At 39.0% G+C, this 26,808-nt stretch overlaps 1 protein-coding gene across 1 annotated transcript in view; it reads left to right on the forward strand.

Moving 5' to 3' along the window:
* Window positions 1-2,942: 2,942 nt before the first annotated feature.
* The window catches only part of Sycp1 (synaptonemal complex protein 1), a 106,612-nt gene continuing 82,746 nt past the window's right edge, over window positions 2,943-26,808 (forward strand). The window contains exons 1-10 of the mRNA XM_027393520.1: window positions 2,943-3,050; window positions 5,186-5,270; window positions 5,435-5,478; window positions 5,805-5,861; window positions 7,347-7,511; window positions 9,225-9,292; window positions 10,948-11,021; window positions 15,545-15,603; window positions 24,696-24,765; window positions 25,348-25,421. Coding sequence (XP_027249321.1) covers window positions 2,943-3,050; window positions 5,186-5,270; window positions 5,435-5,478; window positions 5,805-5,861; window positions 7,347-7,511; window positions 9,225-9,292; window positions 10,948-11,021; window positions 15,545-15,603; window positions 24,696-24,765; window positions 25,348-25,421 — 804 coding nt within the window. The remainder of the gene's footprint in view (window positions 3,051-5,185; window positions 5,271-5,434; window positions 5,479-5,804; window positions 5,862-7,346; window positions 7,512-9,224; window positions 9,293-10,947; window positions 11,022-15,544; window positions 15,604-24,695; window positions 24,766-25,347; window positions 25,422-26,808) is intronic.

Below are 26,808 nucleotides of genomic sequence, written 5' to 3' on the forward strand. Positions count from 1 at the left end.
ATGCCATGTGATCCACAGGAGCCATTGCCTCATGCTCCTGCTCCAGGCTTCCTCACCGTGTTGGGCCGTGAATCAAAGTTACTATTGGTATTTGATCACAAGGACAAGAGATGAAAATTGATTTGAGAAGTGGGATATACTAACAACAAATATACAGCAAATTTGATGTCATGATTAGTAGGCCTTTGCAAGGAGTTTGTGCACGGAACCAGGAAAATCATGGAATTGTTGGCTAGAGAAACCCTTGACTGCTCTAAGGAGAGATTAAGTGTGAAGTCCAGGCTCTCGGGGTTTCAGAGGGAAACAAAGACTATCAAAAATTGGATTAGAGACCACTTCTGTTACAGCTGGGCAAAGAACCTGGTCACACTATTCCCATATCCTGAGAAACTGAGGTTTAAATAAAAAAATGGACTGTTTTGGTATAAATTATTTTAAAGATAGCATGCATAGGGCTGTGGCATACTTGCTACTTACTGCTTTTAGTGATGTTTGTAGCAATTGAGCAGAAAGATATGAAAAATGTGCAGTTTTTTTTTTAAGGGAAAGGATCTTGATAAAGCTTAAAGGTGCAGACAAGAGTATATAATTGTTAAAAATATTACTACAGTTTAGGAGGAGCTTTCTGCTTTTCACTGTGACAGCAGGAGAGGTCATTGGGAACAATGGCTCACCCACTGGAAGCTCTAGCTTATAAAAAAACCAAATCCATTTGGAAAGGAGAGAGTGAATTGAGAATGTATTTGAAGGGGTTCTCTGCAGAGGTCCCTGCCTGAAAACATTCTCCTAAAGAAGTGTTTCCCTAGATTTGGCCTTGAAGATACAGTTGTGGTCCAAGGGACCAGCCTATGTCTCCAGATGTCAACAGAACTTGGCCAGCGGTGCTGATTTTGCACGCAGGCTAAATGCAAGAGTGAGGGGTCATGAAAATTTGTAATGACCACAGAGGCCAGGCTATGTGTGGTAGGGTCTGATTACTGGCAAGGAGGCCCCCAGAGGCCATTGTATGAAGCTGTGAAGGTGAAGCCTAAGTTATAATGGAGACTCAAACATGTTGGAGATGACAAGACTGTGAGGCATCTGCTGAGGAAAGTTGCAGGCATGAAAGTAGAGCCAGCCCAAGAAAAAGATTACCTGTGTCTTCCTTCGGGAGAGCTGGGTCATTTCGTCTGTCTCAGTACTGTAATAATGATATATCTAGCTATCCAAGCCTGCCCCTTTGCCTTCCCTCCCTTTTACTTAAAACACACTGATTTGACATACTAAATGTATTTTCCAGCTGATACCTCATCTCCACTGACCGTGTGATAATTCGAGTTCATACATCTTGTCCAAGCTATGAAAACTGTCCCACTGCATAAGCCGGAAGCATTCTTCATTGTATGAATTTTCTTCCCAACCTGCTCATGCCAGCCTTACTGCTCAGACTTTCCTCACGAGCCTCCTTTGTAAAGTCTAAATCTGTGAGACCCCCACCCCCCCACCCCACTACCCCGGCTTTGAGCCGCCTTCTTTTTATCTCCAGTCTCTGTTCTTGCCTCCCCCCCCACCCCCAGTCCTCATCACACACCTGCATCCTACCTTCTTGGACCCATAAGACTTGCAGACAGCTTACTGCTTTGCCCAACTTGTGATTTGTCAGGGGTTATTGATTGTGCGGCCACAGCAGAAGCCGTGACAAACACCTACTCCCCAAGCCATCTTCAGCACCACTTGCGGTGTCCTGGGGCTCCTTAGAAACAACTCCTTTTTAATGGGACTGGAGAACATTTATTGCTCTAGCCCATGACCCATGTTTTGTTCCCAGCTCCCACATGGCAGCCCAACCATCTGTAACTCCAGTTCCAAGGGATCCTATGCCCTCTTACGGTACGCCCAGGGCACTGCATGCACATGTGTTCATACACCACACACACAAGACACTTGTTTTTTTTTTTTTTTTTTTTTTTTGTGGGGGGGGGTGTTCCGAGACAGGGTTTCTCTGTGTAGTTTTGGAGCCTATCCTGGCACTCACTCTGTAGACCAGGCTGGTCTCGAACTCACAGAGATCCACCTGCCTCTGCATCCCGAGTGCCCACCGACGCCCGGCTCACACAAAATACTCTTACACACAAACCAGAAAGCAGTAAGTCCTCTGAAAAAAAGGGAACGACTCCGTTAAATGGCTATATGGCAAGGTAACTGTTGGCACGCTTAGGTGTGAGCGCCTCAGCTCATCCGTCTCATACCACGAGGGCTTTCCCAGCGTTCTCTGACAACACTAGGAAGAGACTAGGTGGAGAATCAGAACCCCCCCCCAGCCCCCCTCCGCGGAAAGCAAAGTCTCGCGAGATGTGCATCGTGAGATCCCGGCCAGCTGCGGAGCTGACCAGCCGTTATATTTAGCCGTTATCGCCTGGCTGTGCAGTCCTGCGCAGCGTCGCGCACGGTGCTGGCGCTCTCCGCCTTCTAGGAGGTTCCGCGGCCGAAGCCCGCGGTAAGCCCGCGGTTCCATTCGACGTTTTCATAAGGAAGCTCTCGCTCGCTCGCTCGCGTGGGGGGGGGCGCGGACGGAGAGGCTGTGGAGGGCTGCCTGGGCCCGGGGCCCCCACGCCGCTCCGTCGCGCGTGTGCAGGCGCGTGGCTTCGAGGCCCACAGAGGCCTCGTGGGGCCTGGGAGTGTCCCAGGCGGCCTTCGAGGTTCGGGCTGGGCCTGAGGCCGCGTGGCGGCCTGAGAGGGGAGATGGTGGGACCGTGGGCTTTCGCTGTAGGCTACGCGTGCGTCTTGGGGCGACACGGGGTGGGGGTGGTGGGGTGGGGGGGTGGGGGGGTGGGGGTGGAGGGGTGGGGGGTGGTGGGGTGGGGGTGGAGGGGCGGGACCCCCGACCCCACCGAGGTGCCGAGCTCACTTTACAGCGCGCCTTGTGCCCTCCCCCTCCTCCCCTCAAGGCCTAGGAGGACGCCATGGAGAAGCAGAAGCCCTTCACGTTGTTCGTCCCGCCCAGGCTGAGCAGCAGTCAAGTGTCGGCTGTGAAACCTCAAACCGCGGGAGGGGACTCCATCTACTTCAAGGTCAGTTCGCACAAGCATCCCTGCGGACAGGCGAACCGGCTCGGCGGGGAAGGGCGGCCGCCGCCGCCACCACTACCAAGCCTTAGGACCAGAGTTTTGTCCCTGGAACCCACGAGGTCAAAAGAATCCAATCCTGCAAGTGGTTTTCTGTCCTCGGAGACTCACCGCAAATAAACGCTAAAAAGAAAAGCGTGCGCTCTCACTGTGTATGTTATACTAATAGCTGATATCACCAAGGATTCTTTAAGATTTTATTCATTATGCTTCCTTGTATATCTGCACACCAGAAAAGGGCACCAGGTCTCATAACATGATGGTTGTGAGCCACCATGTGGTTGTAGGGAATTGAACTCAGGACCTCTGGAAGAGCAGCGGGTGTTCTTAACCTCTGAGCCATCCCTCCAGCCCATCACCAAGGATTTTTAATAGCTTTACTTCCATGGAATAACAGACCTTACTGTGTGTTGACAAGATTCATTTAAAGAGTCACTGCTGGGCTGATGGCTCGGCACCCAGTTCCCAGCGTTTCCAGCTGTAAGGAGACTTGATGTCCACTCTGCAGGCACACAACAAACACACATGCACGTACGAAATACTGCGGTAAAGCTCTGCATAGATAGCACCTGCTTATTTAAATTATCTTCCTGGTTAAATGAAACTTTTTAATGTTTTATTAAACTTAATTGTAGGTAATAATGGGTTTCATTCTGACATTTTTATGTCTGTATAACTTAAAAACTGTACATCAAAAATTTATAATTATAGTGGCTTTAAGCGGATATATGTTCATAAATAATGTATATTAGCACTGTTGAGTATCAAAGTGATATTTAACAGTGTTTTTAAGAACCACTATCCAGCTTGGTCTTCAAGAGCTAGTTTCAGGACAGCCTCCAAAGCCACAGAGAAACCCTGTCTGGAAACCCCCCATCCCCCCAAAAAAGAACCATTATCCTTTTTTATCCCCATCCCACTAATTCTTTTTCTCTTCCCTACTAAGTCCCCCTTCTATTTTGTTTCTTGTGTGTGTGAGACCCAGTGTGGTTTATTAGTGTTGCTTATAGCAGCTAGAGTACTTAAATAGTACTCTTAAGTCCGGCATTGGTGGAGCCCACCTTTAATACCAGCACTCGGGAGGCAGAGGCAGGCAGATCTCTGTGAGTTCCAGGGCAGCCTGTTCTACAGAATGAGTGGCAGTATTGGCTCTAAAGCTACACAGTGAAACCCTGTCTCGAAAAACCAAACCAAACCAAACCAAACAAAAAAAACCCCTAGTTCTCTAAACTGAAGAAAATGTCTCTCAGGATTTGAGGCAATTTATAAGCAAAAAAATACGAGAAAATTAGAGATTTTACCAAGGAAAATTAGGACTATTAAGACAAATGACTATGTGGGTAGTAATTAATATTGTGACTGAGCTTCCTGGTAGGTAGGGTAAAGGAGAAATTCATTTATTAGTAAAATTCTAATTGAAAAGAATTACACCAGATTTCTCAGGTGAAGCAGTTTTTTTTTTTTTTTTTTTTTTTTTTTTTTTTTTTTTTTAAAGATTTATTATGTATACATCATTCCCCCTGCATGTATCCCTGCAGGCCAGAAGAGGGCACCAGATCTCACTACAGATGGCTGTGAGCCACCATGTGGGTGCTGGGAATTGAACTCAGGACCTCTGGAAGAGCAGCCAGTGCTCTTAATCTCTGAGCCATCTCTCCAGCCCTGTGAAGCAGCTTTTAATATTATTTAATTTTCTCAAGTGGAATATAGAAGTAAGGATAATGTAGTTAATATTTTAATTTTACATGTTGCAGAAAATTTCTGCTGTAGCCAAGACATTGAAATTTGATTCAGTGGAGATTTGAAGAGAGATTGAAGGAAATGTTATAATTACTAATATTCCAAAATATCTACAAAGCTTCTGTTATGTAATTTATAGCTTAGGTACATCTTAATAGGAGAAATACATAATTAAAATTTTTATTTTGCATAGTGGAAGCATTTGATATTTTAAACACTATACATCAAAGGATTTATAATTATAGTGACTTCTTTAAGTAGATATGGATACTATGTGTATTATACTGTTAGGTATCAAAGTGGTATTGAACAGAATATTTAAGGAACCTCTGTATTTCTAGGCTGCCAGCAAATGTACAGAAAGTGATTTTGGTGTTCCCTTTGCAATGTCCAGTCTCTCAAAAAGTCGGGAAAACATTGATACAGGTAGGCTTGGACAAACAATGTATCAGCTTTAATAGAAACATTTTGTTATATACATTGCCAGTTACTGAAAATACAGTATAAGTATTACATTGATATTCTTAACATTCAACTAGATGAAATAATACAAAACATGTTCTCATTTTTTAATACCTTTTTTTTTTCAGATCCTGCTTTACAAAAACTTAGCATTTTGCCAATGCTTGAACAGGTTAGTGAAAGTTTGTATATACAATCTGTTAGACATTGAATTTTTGAAGAAAAAAATTGGTAGTTGTGGGATTAGTAGTCTTGTGCACTTTAATTTTTATTTCATTTATTTATGCATATATGTGCTTGTGTGTATTTGTATGTGTATATGTGTGCATATACCATGATATATGTGTGGAGATCAGACAACAACTTGCAGACCCAGGGTTCGGATCAGGTTATCATCATGATCAGTGCCATTACTCATGGAGCTGGCCACATGGTCTTGTATATTTAACTGTCATTAGCTTTAAAAATATAATCTTACAGGAAATATTAATTTTTTAGGTTGTTAATTCTGGCAGTTGCCACTATCAGGAAGGACTAAACGACTCTGATTTTGAGGTCAGATATTTCCTTATTATTGGAATTTCATTATTTGAATATACCTTTTTAAGTATAGATATTTGGTTCCTATTTTAAAATGTATTTTTTTTTTTTTTTGGTTTTTCGAGACAGGGTTTCTCTGTGTTGCTTTGGAGCCTATCCTGGCACTCGCTCTGGAGACCAGGCTGGCCTCGAACTCACAGAGATCTGCCTGCCTCTGCCTCCTGAGTGCTGGGATTAAAGGCGTGTGCCACTTTAAATCTTTCTTTTGGTGGTTCTGGAGACTAAATCAGAGCCTCATGCATTTTTTGGTAACTGCTCTACCAAAAAGTTGCATCCCCATTCCAAATATTTTTTTCCTCTTAAAGTATTTGAAGTGCTAAGCTTTGGTATTTTTCTGGGTAAAAGCATCCAGTTCTTTTGGGGAAATTTAATTTTAAATAAAAAATTAAGACTAGAGGAGTGGAGATGGATGCAATACTTGAAAAGGCCAATATGTTACAAAAAAATCTTTCCAAGGAATTGTTATCTGGATGCTTTATTGTGTAAGAAATTTATTTGTAGGATATGCCATAGTTTTTATATTATAAAAATCATTCTTGTAGCATGTCTTCTAAATTTATGGAAATTAAGTGGCCCTGATAAGTGCTATATGCCTGTTGCTAAGCTTTACAAGTATCATAAAATAAAAATTGGAACCAGTTTATATTTTGGTAAGAGGTTATCAGTAAACAAATATCAGTTTTATTTCTCTGTCTGTTTGCCTATCTGTTTGTCTATATATCTACCTACCTATTTATCTATGGTTTCAGAGACAAGGTTTCTCTATATAACAATCCTGGCTGTCCTGGAACATGCTCTGTAGACCAGGCCGGCCTTGAACTCACAGAGATCTACCTGCCTCTACCTCCCGAGTGCTGGGATTAAAGGCTATTTTATTTTACTTTTTAAAAATGAAGCTTGAGGATAACTTCATGTTAGAGTTATGTTATTTGCTTAGCATATGAGATGCCCTGAGTCCCCAGCTCCAAAATGTAAAACAAACTCAAATTCTTCTGGCATTTATAATATGATGTGGATAAAATAGTCAAGAAACCTAAATAAAATATTAGGCTCATTGAAAATTACATATTATATTTTTCTTGTCATTGTATTTTAAACATCTTATTCTTAATCTTTAAATTATTCCTCTAATCAAAGTACTTTAAGGTAATTGTTGACATTTATATATTTCATGTGGAGTGATGTATTTTAGCTTTTATCCAGTCAGATTCATTGATTAAATAGTTTCTAACTTTTGCATTTTTCAGTTTTGATTTTATTTAGTAATTTTAATGAAGTAGCATATGCTGCCTTGATACTATGAAATCAGAGTTAATCCTGTTAGAGTATAAATTGAATACACAATTTGTTACCATTAATATATATGTATTTGTGGTAGATAACTGTAGTTGGTTATATTAAAATCTTAGACAATTAACTTTTGGAAATTCACTTAAATAGAATTCAGAGCCAATGAGCAGACTGTATTCAAAGCTGTATAAAGAGGCTGAAAAGATCAAAAAGTGGAAACTGAACATAGAATCTGAACTGAAGCAGAAAGAAAATAAGTTGCAAGAAAACAGAAAGATAATTGAAGCCCAGCGAAAAGCCATTCAGGAACTGCAGGTATAATTAAGTTTTGAATTACAAATATGGCAAATAAATATTATTTGAATCACAAATAAAAGAAAAAAGATAAAAGTATGACACAAGTAAATATTAGCATAATACTGTTGGAAATAGAATATTAATTCAAAGCAAATTGGATTAATTTTGTTTATGTGATATATTTTGAGAACAAGGCCTTTTGAAATTGCATTAATAAACATTGCAGTTCAGCTTTAGGAATGAATAAGGACAAATTCCACTAAATTTAATGAAAATGATTAAGGGATGATTATTTTATATAATAACCAATTTAATGACATTAATTTATTACAAAATTTAAAATTTTAATTCTTATTATTGATGCTAATTTGATGTGATATATATCAGATTGTATTTACACATAAAAGTTTGAAACTGCTTAGTTTTACATACCTTAGAATGAGAAAAAAGTCAAATTAGAAAGCAACAGATAATACACTTTAAAGTTACTAGAGATAATTTGTGCTAAATATTATTGAATTCTTTTACTGGTCTTTCAGCAAATTTTAATCTGATGAAAGTAAAAGATTTCTTCCTTTTTACATTTATTAGGTTATGAATATGTGTGTGTGTGTGTGTGTAAGTCAGAGGACAGCTTGTGGGAGTCAGTCTTCTTCCTATGTCATGTAGGTTTTGAGGATTGAACTCAAATTGCCAGATGTGGTGGCATATGTCCTAACTGGCTGAGCCATCTTGTACTCCCCTTCACTTTTCTTGAAATCTCACTTTTCTTGAAATCTCACTTTTTCTTGAGATCAGGTTTAGTCTTGTGTAGCTCAGACTGGCCTCAGACTCATTGTATATATTGAAGTTGGCACTGAGTTCCTGATTCTCATGCTTCCACTGTAGTTGCTTTTTTCCTCTTTGGCTCTTTACTATTTAGGGGGCCCACCACCCAGCTCCCACATAATTACACATGGAGACTTACTTTTCTTATGAATGCCTGGCCTTAGTTTGGCTTGTTTCTTGCCAGCTCTTAACTTAAATTATCCCATCTTTTGCCTCTAGACTTTTACCTTTCTTTACTTCTTACTCCATGACTTGCTGTGTAGCTGGATGACTGGCCCCCAGAGTCCTCCCCCTTATCTTGCTTCTCTTCCTCCTTTTCTCCTTCTAATTTATTCTCTCTGCCTGCCAGCCCCACCTATCCTTTTTCCTACCTTTCTGTGGGCCATTCAGCTCTTTATTAGACCAATTAGGTATTTTAGACAGGCAATGTAACACAGCTTCACAGAATTAAACCAATGCAACATAAAAAATACAACACAAGCTGGGCGTTGGTGGCGCATGCCTTTAATCCCAGCACTCGGGAGGCAGAGGCAAGCGGATTTCCATGAGTTCGAGGCCAGCCTGGTCTCCATAGTGAGTGCCAGATAGGCTCCAAAGCTACACAGAGAAACCCTGTCTCGAAAAAAGCAAAAAAAAAAAAAAAAAAAACAACACATCCTTGCATCATTAAACAAAATGTTCTACAGCATAAACAAATTAACACATCCCAAATATTCCACAGCATCCCACCTTCCAAAGAAACCCATATTTTTATGGATAATTGTAATAAAAATTTCTTATGTGGAAAGAAAAGAATCTTATAGAACTTATATAATGTGCTAGTAAAGAAAACCTGCTTAATGATTACACTCACTGATTTTTTTAAACAAAATGTGATTAACTTTTTATATTTTTTTAAATTAGTTTGAAAACGAAAAAGTAAGCTTGAAATTAGAAGAAGAAATTCAAGAAAATAAAGATTTAATAAAGGAGTAAGTAGTAATTTAATGATTTTAGTTCCAAATTTATTATTAAAAGTTTTTATTTGTTGAGTATTTTCTTTGTGTTATGTAACTTAACAATAATTTCTGCCTGAGTGTGTGGGGAGCCAAATAAAGCCCTAAGTGATTGTGGAAGGAGTAGATAAAAGTCCTGAGTGAATATATATTGTTTGACATGGGCACAGCCTCAGACCCTTGGTAGTGGCAAAATCTTTCCAGGGTGAAATGTGAGGGGATGACAAAGCCTTCCTCTAGTCTGAAAGAGAATGCTGACTGTGTGCAAGTAAGAATATTTATGAATGATTGATGAGTGTTCAAATACTAGTAACTGCAGCTTTTTCCTACTGGATGATCAAAACCCATGTCTGCTCCTCCTCAGAGTCCTCCTACCAAGACTAGCTAGCTCCTCCTCCTGTGTTGTACATAATAAATTCATTGAGGTTCCCAGTTGTTGCATAGTTGGTATTGGTCCATCAGAGTGAGTGCAGCCCAACTGATGCTAGCTTTTCTGTATATGTGTCTATGTGTCCTTTCTTCATTCCCTTGCCACGTTAGTTAGGTTTCCAGGACCAAGCCATCAGTCATATCATGTCATCAGTGCTGTGGAAAAAGGAAATATACCCATTCTACCTTTATAGATTTAGCAAATGGCTAATGATGAATAAATTCTGACTTTCTAAAATGTTAGGTGTTAGGAGGAATCATTTCCTGGAATCAGAAAAGATGCCTAAAAATTTGTTATCTAGAACTACCTTTGCATATTGTCCATCTTCCTGTGTAATTTTTGCCCTAGGGGCAACACTTGTAAAACCGAGTCAGTCCAATTTGGAACTGCTCTTCCCTCTCAAATGCCTTTTTTTTGGTGGGGGGTCAGTGTAATAATTCATTTGTACCAAAAACTATGTTGGAAAAATTAAACCAAATTGTTCTTTATATTAGTAAATTAAAACAAGTAGAGATCTTAATTCACACAATGGATAGCTGCTGAGAAAATTACCTTACTTTTGGTCTGTGGTCAAGTCTGTGGTATATTTTCCTGATTGATTATTGATGTGGGAGGGTCTTGCCACTCTGGGCAGTGCTGTTCTGGGCAGATGCTTGGGGCTGTACAACAAAGGATGTTGAGTAAGCCATGAGGAGTAAGCCAATAATCATCACTGCTCCATGGTTCCTGCCTTTGCTCTTGCTTGGGTTCCTTAACTGATTGTCCTCAGTGATTGACTGTGATCAGGACATGTAAGTCAACCCTTTTCCAAGTTGCTTTTAGTTACAGTATAGCACAGCAATAGAACTCAAACTAGAACAGGCATCAAGAAGAGTTTAGGAGTAATTAGTAAATGAAAAGTTTAATAATGTTTTATCATTTCTCCTAGACAAATCTGGAAACTTTTTTTCTGAGAGGGTACTAATAGTAATAGTAACTTGCTAGAGACTGGGAAGGAGTTGTCACTTAGAGGGAAGCAGTTATTAAATGATTTTGCCTATAGTCTCTACCTTTTCTTGATATAATTGTTACTGTGTGATACATGGTGTATACAAAATATAATGTTTTAAAAATTTCTCTGAAATTGTAACTAAATGTCTGTAACTTCATGTATTATTTTGCTTTGAGATCAGATTACATTTAGGGAAACTTTTTTTTTCAGGAATAATGCTACAAGACATTTGTGTAATCTGCTTAAGGAAACCTGTGCTAGATCTGCAGAAAAGACAAATAAATGTAGGTGTCTTTCTTTTATGTGGTTGTATCAATTTATTACTCATTTAATGATGGAGACAGTAGGAGAAATTTAAGTTTTTGGAATTAATTTTGATTTTATTAAATTTTATGTGTCTCACTCAGACCTTATTTTTCTATGTAAGTAGTAGTTTTCTGTTTTTGAAAGGTAATAAATAAGTATACATATTTGCAGTTAATACTCACTTCAAGTGTGATTTTAACAGTACCCTCTTCTGTTAGAACTCATGTGGCATTGAATCAAGAACAGGATACAAATCCATGTCCATAATAGGAAATAATGCTGTGGGGTAGGTAAAGTGAAACGCAATTAATGCGGATCGCAGTGGAGTCAGAACTGGTTTGAAAAACAGATGGTTTATTAGGAAAGTACTCATGCGACGGAGCCAGTACTGTACAACCAGGCAGGAGAGGGAACAGAGAGAGCCACATGTGTGTGACCCTCATATTTAAGGCCTTGCTACATCACTCTGACCATGCCCATTTGGGTGTGGTCAGCATTTCTCCCATAGGATGGGCATGATATAGTGATACATTTTATAACTGCATTAAGGCTAATGGTAGTGTATACATAGGACATTGGTACCATAAGAATATAGAAGAATGGAAAATTTTTATCTACTAATGGAGCCTTTGTAACACTGTAGTATACAATAATTTGTAGCAATGCTGCTGTAAACAAGCCTCTAGCATTGTCAGTTGTATGAAAGTACATAACATATTAATTATATAATACTTAATAATCAAGTATATTACTGCTTTTTGTATTTTCTAGCCTAGGTTTCTAGTTAGAAGTGTACTTCCACATAAAAAAAGTTAACATTAAAACAGCTTCAAGCAGGTCCTTCAGAGGTATTCTAGAAGAAAGCATTGTTATCATAGGCGATAACAGCTCCATGTGTGTTCCTACTCCTGAAAACCTTCAAAACAAAACAAAACAAAACAAAAAAACACTAGGCATGGTGATATATGCTTTTAATCCTAGCTTTTGGGAGGCTGAAGCTGAAAGATTGCCAATTTGAGGCTAGCCTGAGTTATGTAGTAGTGAGAGATTCTGTTTCAAAGGACCAGCGGAAAAACGTATTTATGTAATAAGGATATAAAGAAAGAAAATATTTTTGTATGGCTGTACAATATTTTGTTTTGAGTCTTATAAAAAGGTAAAGTTGAGCTGGGCTGTGGTGGCACATGCCTTTAATCCCAGCACTCAGGAGGCAGAGGCAGGCAGATCTCTGTGAGTTCAAGACCAGCCTGGTCTACAAGAGCTAGTTCCAGGAAAGCCTCCAAAGCCACAGAGAAACCCTGTCTCAAAAAAACAAAAAACAAACAAAATTTAAAGTTTATAAAGTAAAATAGCTGCAACAAGCTTAGGTTAATTTATTATAAAAAAACTAAAACAAATTTAGTATAGTCCAGATGAACAATGTTTATAAAGTCATCAGTATGTAGTACTGTTCTAAGCCTTCACATTCATTGACTTACTCACTAAAACCCACATGGATTGTATTAATTAAGAATAACAAAGACAGGCATGGTGTCACTTCCCTCTTATTGCTGCACTTGGGAGGTAGGGGCAGGATTTTGAGTTCAAGGCCAGCCTGAGCTATGTAGTGAGACCTTTCTTTAAAAAGTGAAGAACTGGGTATGTAGCTTAGTGGTAGAATGTTTGCCTATCATAATTAAGGCCCTGAGTTCTGGTCCTAGTACTAAGCAATTTAAATAATTTTTACTTTCATGTATTTCTTCTTTGGTGTTTGTTTTTATGTAGATCTGAATTTCTTACCTATATTATTTTCTTCTCTCTAAAGAACTTGTACAATTTTGAAGCTTGACTACTGACAATAAATTCATCTTGTTTATGAATAGTTTTAAAAAATTAAATCACATATATTGCGTGTGTATGCTGTGGCACATTTGTGGAGGTCAGAGGACAACTTATAGGAGTTAATAGCTTTGATTCACCATTTAGTCCAGGCTGACCATCCTTAGGCCTCAGTCTTCTGATCCCAAACCTTGCAAATTAAAATGTTCTCATTAAAAAAAAAATGCAAGCTGTGTGGTTGTGTCCCACATCTTTAATCCCAGCACTAGGGAGGCAGAGGCAGGTGGATCTCTGTGAGTTTGAGACCAGCCTGGTCTACAAGAGCTAGTTCTAGGACAGCTTCCAAACCCTGTCTGGAAAAACCAAAAAAAAAAAAAAAAGTTCTCATTTACCTTTACTTCTAATTCTTACTTTGTTTTCTTCATTGGTATTTTTTCCCATGTAGTTCCTTTATCTTTGGTTTCATATAGTTTGAACATGATAGAATTAGATATAATTTCCCCCTTTTTTTTTTTTCTTGTGTTTATCTTGCTTTTGTTCTCAAATCTCATGGATATGTGGTTTAGTGTCTGACATTAGTTTGGAGAAATTCTTACTTGTTATTGTTTGAAATAGTCCTTTTGCTTCCTTTTCTTTTAATGTTTCCTTATGCATACATTTCATCTTTCATAACTTTCTCACAGTTTTATTCTGTTGTTTCTGAAACTTTGTGTTTTTCATTAAAATTTTATTACATTTACTATTTTTTATGTGTATGGGTAATTCCTATCATCTCTGTCCTATCTAGTTCTTGTTCTGATGTTTGCTCTGTGTTTTTTGTTGTTCTTGTGCCTTACTATTTTATTGCTGGACATGGAACTGATATCAGTTGGTCTTCAGTTCCAGTGGTATTGAATAGAGGATAGGGAGAGGTGCTGGAAATACTCTGTAGACTTGTGATTTTAGACCTCAGTCTTTTAGCAAATCCTTGCCTATGAGTTAAGAACTTTTTAAGTAGCTTCCCTTCCCTTTAGTTGGGACAAGAGTTTGGTATTTTCCATTTTCCTCCCTTTCACCTTCTCTTCTCTTCTCTTCTCTTCTCTTCTCTTCTCTTCTCTTCTCTTCTCTTCTCTTCTCTTCTCTTCCCCTCTCTTCTCTCTCTTCCCCTTCCCCTTTCCCTTTTCTTTTCCCTCCCCCTTTCTATTCCTTTCCCTTTTCCCTGACTTTTCTTTCCTTTCTTTTCTTCTCCTATATGGTAGTCTAGAGTGGTTAAAATAGTATATTTTTATTCTTCTGTATGGAGGGCTGGAATCAGTTCTTTCTTCCTTCCCCAGGTCAGTCAAGTCTGTTTTTGCCCTGGTTAAATAGTTTCTCCCACAGGGAAGCTCTATTAAGAACAGGATGCCTTCAGTGTATTTCAAATAGTCTCTCTTCATTTCCTCTTGTTGGAACACGAGATGATGTTTCTCTGAACCTAGGAAAATTTTAAGAAGTTAAACTTGTAAGGATGTTGTGCCTACCACTACTATCCCTTTGAGGTTTTTATCTTGGACTCATTCATATTGAGTGACTAGCAATGCCAATTACAGTTCAGGTGTTTTATTTTATTTTATTTATTTTTTAAACAATCATTTCTCATTTTACTTACATACATACAATCCCAATTCCCACTCCCTCCCCTCCTCTTGCTCTCCCTACTTCCCCCACCCCACCTCCTATCCACTCATCAGAGAGGGTAAGGCACAACACTTTGGGGCAGGATTAAGGTCCTCCCCACTATATCTAGATTGAGTAAGATATCCCTCCAAAGAGAATGGGCTTCAAAAAGCCAGTTCAAGCACTCGGCATAAATCCTGGTTCCACTGCCAGTGGCCCCACAGACTGCCAAAGCCATGCAATTGTCACTTGCTTTCATAGGGCCTAGTTTGGTCCTATGTAGGTTCCCTGGCGGCAGTGCAGACTCAGTGAGCTTCCACTAGCTCAGGTCAGCTGCTTCTGTGAGTATCCCTATCATCGTCTTGACCCCTTTGCTTGTATTATCATTCCTCCCTCTCTCTGACTGGACTCTGGGAGCCTGGCTCAGTGCTTAGCTGTGTATCTTTGTATCTGCTTCCATCAGTTGTTGAATGAAGGTTCTATGATGACAATTAGGGTGGTCATCAATCTGATTACAAAGGAAGGCCAGGTCAGGCACCCTTTCCACTATTGCTTAGGGACTTAGCTGGGGTCATCCTTGTGGACTCTCAGGAAATTTCCCTAGTGCCAGGTTCCTCTCTAGCCCCGTAATGGTTCCTTCAATAAAGATATCTCTATATCTCTTTCCTTGCTCTCCCTCTCTGTCCTGCTTTTTAAAGTGCTGGTTATGGTTTCCAGAGTTTTCTGTTTTTGCCTTTCAGCTCAGATAAATTGTAAATTGCCTATCCATGTCTCTAATTTTGAAGATAGTGACTTGCTCTGTGACCTTCCTTCTCTTTTGGGTCAAAAAATTTTCAATTTACCTTCTTTTTTATTTATGGAATAGAAACTTCCAAGCTTCTTGCATAGCAGACCAAAACCCAGACTTTTTCTGATGCTATTTTGAGAAACTCAGAACTAAATTATATACTCACAGAATTTTGTGTTTTAATGTTTTCCTGGGATAAGTATTATCTTGTTGATGTTATCTTTTAAAATTTAATTTTGATGTTTTTAATGATAATTACAGATGAATATGAACGGGAAGAAACCAGACAAGTTTACGTGGATCTAAATAATAACATAGAGGTAAGAGTTAGTAAAAATATGATTATTTTAAATAAAAGAATTTCTAAGCATGTTGATAGCTACAGAGGTCTTCTCAACTGTAATTGATAAAAGATCATTATTTAATTTATGCATGATTCAATAACCAGTAAAACTCTTAAGGTTCTAAACTATGAATACTAACTAATGTTTTGTGTATAGTAGCCTATTTTGGAGGGGGCAGTGTGAGACATGGTCTCACTATGTAGTTGAGGCTCACTATCCTCAGGCCTCAGTGTTCTGAATTCTGAGATTACATGTGCGTAACACCCTGCTGGATTGTAGGAGCTTTTCCCCCTTCTCTTTTTTTCCTATATCTGTATGCGTGGTGTTCACATATGTGTGTATATGTGTGTTTACATGAGTATGGGTGCATGTCTAGGCATGTGTAAATGGAAGCTTACAGTTGATGTTAGGAATTTTCCTTCTGTGCTCTACCACGTTACCATTTGAAGTGGGGCATCTCAATCAAACCCAGAGTTCACTGATATGGCTAATTTCCCTAGTCAGCTTGCTTCAGGGATCACCTGTCTCTGCCTTCCAAGACTGGAGTTATAGGCAGGCCACCACTTTCACTTAGAATTTACTTAGGTTCTAGGGATTCAAATTCTGGTCCTCTTTCTATATGGCAAGTGATTTCACTGTAAAGCCCCCTCTCCAATTCTGTAAAACCTCTTAAATTAACATGTTAGCAGTATTAAATATTTATTGGCTGCTCTTTGTCAGAGACTAGCAATTGTGACATATAATTGTTGATTTGAAGAAAAAAAGTTGAGTATTACTAACCTGTATTTTGCTCATGCTTACCTTTGTCTTATCTTCTGCCATTCACTGCTTTGTTTTTATGCTATAATCCATTTCTGTTTTGTTTCTTAGCTTTATTAGATACTTTCTGATTTTGATTCTTTGCTCTTTCCAGAACCTGTGTGTTCAAGCTCTTATGTATGCTTATGACATTGTTTTTTCCCTCTAACTGTGCTAAACATCATTATTCAGTTATACTCTATCTCCCTATTTTATTTAACTCTTATGAAGACTATTGAAAACTTCATGACAGTTGTGTGATACACATATCATGGCTTGTTATCTGCCATAAACAGTGGCCTCCAGCATTTCAGGAAGTATCTGTCCTTGGGAAAGGGTTGGAGGCATTTGGCTCTCACATTACCCCCTTTAGTTGTATTCTAGTCAAATCCTTGACTCTGTGATGGGTACCTGTTTATATTGAGATCTAATAACCATCAGCTTAACGATATCCAGACAGGAATTATCATCTAGTTAAGGTATTAATGATGCAGGAGCCAACAGGAATTATTAGTAGAAACAGGGTCCAAAGCCCTGAAATGGCTGACATCAGAGTTACTATCTATAAGGAGTCTGGAAATGAGAATGGTTACCAGTTACTTATTTCATCTCAGGTCCCCTTGTTTTGCTGTTTCTTTGAGTACAGCCAGATTATCTATAATTAATCCCAAATAGTTTTATAGAAACAACAATTTTCTCTTAAAGTTATACAATAACTTCTCTGTTTTACATAGAGCAGGTCAAGTGTCCTATCATGTTGTAGAAATATTCTAGTGAATGCTACCTGTTGATAGATCTGGGCCCATTTTCCTGGTATGACAATTGTTGATAGCTACAATTTCCTTTAGACTTAGTATTTCAGCCTGTTGAGGACAGGGGGAGATATCTCATCTGTAACTGCTTCTGGCTGAAGCTAGGATATTGTTGTCAGGGATCAGGAAGGCTGAAATCCTAGTCTGAAACTGGGAATGGAATCAGGAAATGGGGTGTTCAGATGATTTGGTTAGCTGACCAAGCTGAAGAGAGAGGGATCAATCACATTGGCTGAACTGGTTCATAATTAGCTTTCAGCAAATCCAGAGCTCAGCATTTAGCATTCTGCAACTGATTCCTGGATGGTGTCTTTCAGCCAAGTAGAAGTCTTCTGGGACAGATGCAGATTAGGGACAGAAGTTAAAGTTTAGGAATTTAAAGGAAAACCTTACTTTTGGAACTTTCAGGCCCAGGATCCTAGTGATTGGGGGAGGGGAGGAGTCCTAAAACCAGGAAAGAGATCCCACTCAGGAATATGCATATGGGGAAACTTAGGCTGCACTTACCTGGAGTCCCTTTGGTAAGGATTCAGGCATTATGCTGGCCTGCCCCTGTCACCTGGCAGAATGCACTCAGGCAGTACTCTGGTCAGCCCAGGGTTCCATGACTACTTGTCTCCACGAAGGTGCAAAGGACCCTTTAAAAGACAGACCCACCCACTTATGATCTCTTTTTTCCCCCCTTCTCTTTTTGCTTTTCTCTTCCCCCTCTTTTCCTGCTGTTCCCCTGGGGTAGACAGGGTTTTTCCTGTCTCCCTTTTTCTCGTCTGTCCTCTCCCTGTTTGTCTCTTTACCTCTTTTCTCTTTCCTCCCCTCCTTCCCTTTCTAATAAAACTTCTCATTTAAGCTCCTTGTCTGCCTCGCATGTTTGTCCCTCCACTTTGGTCACCCTCTCCTGCCATGGAATCTGCCAATCTCCCCTCAAGCTTTCTCATAACATTGGCTCGCTTTATCATAACACCTTTGACCTGTGAGAGGTGGATCCAAGTCTTACAACTCCTTTGATTCTCTGAAGCTTAACATAATTTTTTTAGTTTACAAAAAGATAGAAGTTTTAGATATATTAGCATTAATGTGTACTGCAATCTACATTGGAGTAAAAGCAGCTAACAGGCGTCTATGTAACAGCAGGAGTAGACTCATGCCTTTGAGTCTTAGCAAAAACTATAGCTTTGGGTTAGAAAGCATGAACATTTTTTTTTCCTCTGTCCAGAGAAGCAGGTATATAGATTGGACAGAAATGCTTTTAGTCTGATAAGAAGCACTTACAGGTCTATACTTAGGAAACAAAGACATTTAAAATCTTGAGCTTCTGACTGATATTAGTAATCAGTACTCTACCAGCTTATCAGAACTCTATTGATCAATGTTAAAACTCTGAACTTTTGAAATCTTAGTATAAGAATAGCATAGAAGGGGGAAAGAAATCTGAAACATTTCTCATTTTTCACACACCTTAAATATACCTTTACATATTAAATATACCTTTAAATATACTTTCTTATACCTTTACAACTTAAATCATTTTCTCCCTTAGAACTTAAGTTTTCATATCCTTAGACCTCTATACATTTTAGAGCACTTACTTAGACCCCTGGAATTTGCATAGACTTTAATCCCTTTTCTTTCCATCTAATCATTTACCAGAGGGTAGTTATTACTCAGAATGGTCATTGCGAAGGAAGTTCTTTTGTTTTATTTTTTGTTTTTACATCCCAACTGTAGTTTCTCCTCCCTCCTCCCAGTTCCTCCTTCTCACTCCCTCTCCACTCCTCCTCCTCTTTCTTTTCATGAAAGGGCAGGCCTCCTATAGATATCACCCAGCCATGGTATATTAAGTTTCAGTGGGACTAGCCAACTTCTCTCCTATTAAGGCTGGATGAAGCAACCCAGTAGGAGGAAAGGGTCCCAAAAGCAGGCAAGAGTCAGAGATAGTCCCTGTTCCCACTGTTAGGAGTCCCTAAGAAGACCCAAGTTACACAACTGTAGCATATATGCAGAGGGCCTTGGTCAATCGCATGTAGGCTCTTTGGTATTTGGTTCCATCTCTGTGAGTCCCTATGAGCTCAGGTTAGTTAATTCTATGCATTTTCTTGTGGTGTCCTTGACCACACTGGCTCCTACAATCCTTCCTCCCCCTCTTTCACAGGATTCCCCAAGCTCTGTCTAATGTTTGACTGTGGGTCTCTGCATCTGTTTCTATTAGTTGCTGGATGAATCCTCTGATGACAGTTGGACTAGGCTATAACAATCTGAGTTTAGCAGAGTATCATTAGGAATCATTTCATTGACTTTTTCCTTCCTTTCTTCCTTCCCTCCCTCCTTCTCTCCCTCCCTCCCTCCCTCTCTTTTCTCCCTCCCTCCCTCCCTCCTCCTTTCCTCCCTTTCCAATCATATTTAGTTCTATTCTAGGTCTCTGGGGTATTCCATCTCTGAGTTCTGGCCTTCAGGGGTGAGCTTCCTTTCATGGTATGGGGCCAGTCATTGGTTGCCCACTCTCAATTTCTGTACCACCTTGCACATCTTGTAGACAGGACAGATTGTAGGTTGAAGGTTATGTGGCTGGGTTGGTGTCCCAATTCCTCCACTGAAGTCTTACCTGGTTACAGGAGATAGTTCAGGCTCTGTAACCCCTATTGCTAGGAGTCTTAGCTAAGGCCACCCTCATAGATTGCTGGGAGTACAAAGAAAATTCTTTTAAATAGAGGAATGGTAAAAAGTTACATCTGTGTGATAGTTTGTAATTGGCCCCCAAAAGCTCATAGAGAATGGCAGTATTAAGAGGTATGTATGGCTTTAGTAGGGAGAGGTATATGTGAGAGATTGGAGGGAGGAAGGGGAAAGAGGGAAATGATGTAATTATACTGTAATCTCAAAAATAAAAGAAAAACAACCTGAAAAAAAAAAGGTATGGCCTTGTTGGAGTAGGTATGGCCTTGTTGGAGGAAGTGTATCAGTGTGGGAGGGGGTTTGAGGTCTTATATATGCTCAAGCTCTCCCAGTGTCTCAGTTCACTTCCCATTGCCTGAGGATCAACATGTAGAACGCTCAGCTCTGAAGACAGAGGTTTCTGTCCCACCTGGTCCCATAGCCCTAAATAAACACAAGGACGCTATATTAATTATAAATTATAAAACTATTGGCCAATGGCTAGGGTTTCTTACTGGCTAGCTCTCTCTTAATTATTAATCCATAACTACTAGTCTATATATTTCTACATGGCCTTATCTTGCCAGAGAACATGGTGCATCCTATCTTCCCAGTCTCTACATGGCATCTCCTTCTGGCTCCTCTATGCCTCTCCCCACAGTATTCTCCTTGTCTCCTAGCCCTGCCTATCTTCCTGCTTCTACTGGCCAATCAGTGTTTTATTCATCAGCTAATAATAGCTGATAACATACATCCAGAAGAACATCCCCATCACAGCTCCTTCTCCAGTACCATGCCTGCCTGCATGTCATCATGTTTCCCATCATGATGATAATGGATGCCTCTGAAACTGTACACCACCCAAAATAAATGTGTTCTTTATAAAATTTGCTGTGGTCATGGTGACTCTTCACAGCAATAGGAACCCCAACTAAGACAATCTGAAACCTGCTTATCTTTTAATATGAAGCCTGTCTGTCTTTTCTCAACAGGAGACCTAATAGCTCCAGAAAAAGCAAGGCTTGGTTTGTTTGTTTGTTTGTTTTTGTTTATTTATTTATTTATTTATTTATTTATTTATTTATTTATTTTGGTTTTTCGAGACAGGGTTTCTCAGTGTAGCTTTGGAGCCTATCCTGGCACTCGCTCTGGAGACCAGGCTGGCTCAACTCACAGCAATCCACCTGCCTCTGCCTCCCGAGTGTGCTGGGATTAAAGGCATCCCCCAATGCCAGAGCAAGGCTTGGTTTTTACATATGAAATGGACTGACTAGGTGGCTACAGCCTTGGGCATGGGGAGCAGACTGCCTGCTGCTGCCAGGCTGACAAAGCTACAGTTAGTCTAGCTGTCAATGCCATCAGAGATCTGAGAAGGAAGTCATGGCAGGGAGTATAATCCAAATGGTTCAAACATCAATTAAAATGACAGAGATTTGCCTATTACCTAGACAGTCACCCCACCAGCTCCTGTAGTCTCCATGGCTTTGTTTGGGGCAGAAGTTCCAGGACAGCATTAGTATTAGGCTACCAGGCCCAGAAAATAAGTCTTTCCTGTAGAGGAAGAACATGGGGGACTGACCTTTGTCTAGGCAAAGTAGGAAAACCAACTCAAGAGTGTCCTGTTTGTCTACAGTTTGAACTGGATCTTGGTGGCAGGTGAGGCCTTGGGGTAGTCCTGCCTAGTGCTTGGCCTTACCATAATCCAGATAGACTTGTGGTCATGTCCCATCATCTTCTTGAAGACCTTGGGGTCACTGCTAGGAGCTAGATTAATTTACAATCCTTTGTGCTTTCCCAAGGGGTTTGGGTCATCTCTCTAGTCCCATTTTTGGCAGCATACATAGCCTACCTTCTACGTTCCAGCTGACTCCGTTTCATTGCAGCTGGTGTTTCTGGTGACTGTTACATGACACTGGCATCTCCAAAACTGATAGGGTCCCCAATTGCAACTGGGCTTTCTTTAGGAAGTCCAGCCCTGCCACACAATGGCAAGGTTCTGCTGTTCTCCAAGATCCCTTTTTGTCTTTAAAATAAACACCACCTGGGTGACTCTTATGTTACAAAGTTTGCTTGCCAGTGCAAGGGTACATTCTTGTGTATGAATGTGTGGTGGTGCAGTTTTATTTTTATTAGACAAGCATTTTAAAGTCCTGTTTTCAGGACAGGACAGGAATTATCATAAAAAAAAAATCCATTCTAAAGTATCCTGGAGGTGTGTTGTCTTGTTGGTTGGGCCACACCAGGTGGATTACCTTTAATCAAGATGGCAATGAAGTCACATGATATCTGTCCTCTCCAACACTAGCAAAGGTGGCTACCTATAGATGATGGCAGGTCACATGTTGTTTCTATCCCAAAATGGAATCATGCCATATGGTTCCCTTAGTATTACCTATGTATAGATTTTTAACTGTCAACCTCATTACAAGTTTTAAGTTAACTTTTTTGTTAAAGATATTATAGATTTTTAACCATACCCAATAAACTTACAAATCTTGAGATACAGAAAGTTCATGTAATAGTGCTAGGCAATTAAATGAAACCAGTAAATCCTTTAGCTGCTCTGTCTTGCTCTTTTCTCCCTGTCATCGCTGTTGACCCAGACATGGAGACTTTAAAAGCATGCCTGGGTCTGAGAAAGGGAGAGCCATAACCCAGTTCCAGAGCCAGCTTCTCAATAAGGTAGAACAGCATAAAACAACTTTAATATTATGCATATCCAAAAGACATTTGCATCCCTCTTACATTAGATTAGTGTGTTAATTTGTAAAAGTTTAAAAATATACCTCTAGGTGAAAACTGGTTCAATGAAACACAAACTATAGAGAGTACATTAACCAGTTTATTACAGGGCAGGAGAGCAAGAACAGGAGGGGGTGGGGGAAAGAGGGGAGAGAGAGAGAGAGAGAGAGAGAGAGAGAGAGAGAGAGAGAGAGAGAGAACAAGGAGAGAGAGAGAGAACAAGGAGAGAGAGAGAGAACAAGGAGAGAGAAGAAGGCAAGAGAGTGGGCAGGGATCTGTTTTTTAAAGGGGTCCTTTACACCTGCATGCCGACTTAGTTCCCATGGAACCCTGGGTTAACCAGGGTACTGCCTGAGTGGATTCTGCCAAGTAATAGGGCCAGGCCAGCATAATGCCTGAACCTTTCACAGTGGACAGAAAGCTTAAGAGATAAATTCTGAGCCTGCGTGCCTAACAGCAAGAGAAATAGCACAGCAAGCTCACACATTAAAAGAAAACAAATCAGAATGTGGTGGCCACCATACACTTACACATTCACAATTCTGTCTGAGTTCCACATTTGCAACAAAACTTATGTACACACCAGAAAACACAGACCCATCCACAGGGTCCCAGATCCAGATCCCACAGAGCAAACCAGACCAGATTGACTCACTAGGAGTCCTCTTTAGATGTTTGCTGCATTTCTCAGCACAGTAGTTCATGCAGATAGTCTGTGAACAGAAGGCAGCCTTGGAGCTTTGGGGTGCCTCAAAGTCATTTCCCTCCTGAAGTGGCCCCTCAGCTCTGGAGTTCCAGGAGTGAAGGTCAGGCTTTAGAATTTGAATGGGTGGATTGAATCTCACTGAGGCCTCCAGAAAATGTTAATTCTACCAGGCGAGAATAAGACAGTTACAATTCTAAGACAAATTTGAAGCAAGCTTTATTTGAAGCAAGCTTTATTTAAATACTGGGCAGGTTGATGGATTCTGGCCAGGTCCATTCCAGGGTTCTCAGGAAATGGTGACTACTCACATTTTACTGAGGCTTAAAATGGCAAACCCATAAGGTCCAATGGGGGAAGCACACATCCTGATGCACTTCCTGCCTGTGTACCTCCTGCCTACATCTAATCAGGGGCAAGCATACATCCTGACATATTTCCTGCTCATGTACCTCCCTCCTGTCAGTGTTCTGTGTTACGTGATGTTACGCGACCAGTTGAAGAGAGTCACTCCAGCATGTTTAAGGGCTTAGCAGCACAGAAGAGTCAGCCTCTGATGGAGTGACTGCCTCATGGCTTCACAAAAAGCCTCTCTATTGTTACACAAGAGAAGACACCTTTAGCAAGTTAGTTTCTGAATAGTAAAACCTCTTACCTGTAATTGTTTGAAGGAGCCATTATCTAAGCAATTCTCAGCCATACTAAACTTCCTGTTTTATGTCTCAGGACTAGGTTATACAAAGGCTCTGTGAATCCTTCAAAAGAGCAATTCAGATAACAATCACTGACTACAAAAGATTACTTCAAAGCCAAATACAGTGGATCTGTTGAAATTTTCACTACACCTGCCTACATGTGATCAAGCACATCTAGTGCAGATGAGTCAAACAAACTTGTTAGGGGATTGAAAAAACATGGCTAACTTTGTCCCATAAATATTAGCCTCCAGCATTTCAGTAATTAACTGTCTTTGGGCAAGGGGCTTACAAGTTGGAAGCATTTTTATTTTATGGATCTCATAGGCACAGTAAGTAAAACTTAAAATAGTTTGTATATGTGTGTGGGTGTGCCTGCCACAGGGTGCATGTAGAGGTTGGAATTGGTCCTTTCTACCTACCATACGGATTCCAGGGATCAAACTCAGGCTGAAAGGTTTGTTAGCAGATAACTTTGTCAGTTAAGGTATCACACTGGCTTCATTATAGACGTAGCATATATCTCTTTAGTAAATTATGTTAGTGTTTGCAGTTTTCAAAGTTGAATGATTTATATCCAATGATTATGTAGTAAAATTTATTAATATTTTAGAAGTCTTAAAAAAGTTTTAAAAGATCTCATTTTAAAAGTTAAACTTTGTATTCTAGAAAATGATACTAGCTTTTGAGGAACTTCGTGTGCAAGCTGAGAATGCCAGACTGGAAATGCATTTTAAGTGTAGGGTTCCTTTTTAACTTTTCATGTTGCTTTTCTGCTATTGATGTTTTATTAGATTCTATTAATATTTATATCCCTTTAACTTAATGCCCTCAACTATTTTATATTTCATATCTTTGCTTTTGTAAGCCTCTCAAAATCTTGTTGATTGTGGCAGGAAATTAATATATATGTTAAAATTTCTCTTGTTTTTGAAACCACCTTTTCTATGAAATATTTATTATAGCTTGTATTTTGATTTTTTAGAGGCATAGTTTTGCCTTCCTTATATATTTCTTGGTAAATTATTAAGATATATATCTAAGATTTGATACTTAATGTAACTATTATATAAAGAATAAAGTTTTTTGTAAGTACTGTTGTAATAGCTATAGAATTTTAAGCTATAGCTTTGATACTGTATATAGTCACTATTTTACTAAACGGAATTAGCAGAAAGAAAATACTAGTTTTAGTGTACTAGAAACTTTTGAGGCTTAGTGTAATTTTGAGATAAACAAGGAAATGAAATATTTAAATTATATTGGCCATGGTAAAGTTATACAATTGTGTTGACAAGGTTTATTTATTCTATTTTTAAAGTAAAGGAAGATCATGAAAAAATTCAACACCTTGAAGAAGAATATAAGAAGGAAGTAAATGACAAGGAAAATCAGGTTTTAAAAAATAAAAATAACCATCTATTTATATTCTTTTAAAAAGGAACTCAATTTTTGATCAGTATATAATGTTTATACATATTTATGACATACAGTGTGATGTTTTGGTTTATGTCCATATTGAGTAGTGATAATAGGTTAATTGGCATATTTATTACTTAAACTTTATAATTGGTTCATTTAAATCCTAACTATTCTGAAATTAATGTTACATTCTTTATATTTGCTACTTTATAAAATACCTAAAATATCAAAAGCATTGTGTTTGCTGACATGATAATTTATATATTTGAATATTATATATTCAAATATTTTGCCTTTTGCTTAATTTTCATGATTCAGTTATGTACTTATTAGGTCAGCCTTCAGTGGTTTTGAATCAATGACTCTAAAATGTTTAAGTCAGTTTACATTGCTGCAAAAATATGGGAAATTTTGTTCAAACAAAAATATCCTAATGTAAAGATGATCATTGATAACTGTACATTTGAAATTTACTCTCTATAACACTGATGAAAAAAAACTAATACATTGTGTTGTTTCTTCCTATTAATAATTCACATAGTGGAAGACTTGAAATGTTAAGTCTGTATTTCTTATTGCTATATCTTTTTCATGACAAATAGAAAGTGATATATAATAGGGGATCCTGGCTGAGCATAGTGGTGCACTCCTTTAGTCCTCATACGTATGAAGCAAAGGCAGGCAGAACTCTGAATTCAAGGCCAGCCTGGTGTACACAGCAAGTTCCAGGACAGCTAGAGCTTTATAGAGAGACCTTGTCTCAAAAAAGGGGAAGAGATCCTCTTTTATTTCCTCCCATCTTCTCTGGCTTTCCAGAAGATATCTTGTAATCATAGTTAAGGAGGGTATATATTTAAACAATAATAAAAATTAATTACAAGTACAGAAAGGTTGCTTAGAGATTTAAATTGTGATTGAAATATATTTCAGTTATAAGCTATGTTTATGTTGTATGAAAGTCTTTAAACAGTCTTTTTATATTTTAACTTTATTTTTAAACCAGATTTGTAGAAGAAGGAAGTCTTCTTTTAAAATTGTGCTTATTTCACAAAACGTAAAGATGGACTTAAATGCTTAAAAGGATCATTTTGGAATTCTTGGTGCCATGTTTGAGACTTTAGATTGTTGGACCTTCTTGCTAAGTTATTGGCCTGCTAGTGTTTTTTCTATGGATTTGTAAATACCATTGTTTGTAAGAATTTTTCAGACATTCTAAATTCCTTTCTGGAGATAGAATGTGATAGATAACTTTATTCAGCAGAGCTTGACAGGGTAGGAAAGGTTAGCTGAGTGTCCTTATTTTTATGCTGACTTTTCTATTCTTTTATACCCCTTTCCTTACCTTTGCAATGTCCATTTT

This window comes from Cricetulus griseus, assembly GCF_003668045.3.
Source record: "Cricetulus griseus strain 17A/GY chromosome 1 unlocalized genomic scaffold, alternate assembly CriGri-PICRH-1.0 chr1_0, whole genome shotgun sequence".
NCBI classification, from domain to species: Eukaryota; Metazoa; Chordata; class Mammalia; order Rodentia; family Cricetidae; genus Cricetulus; species Cricetulus griseus.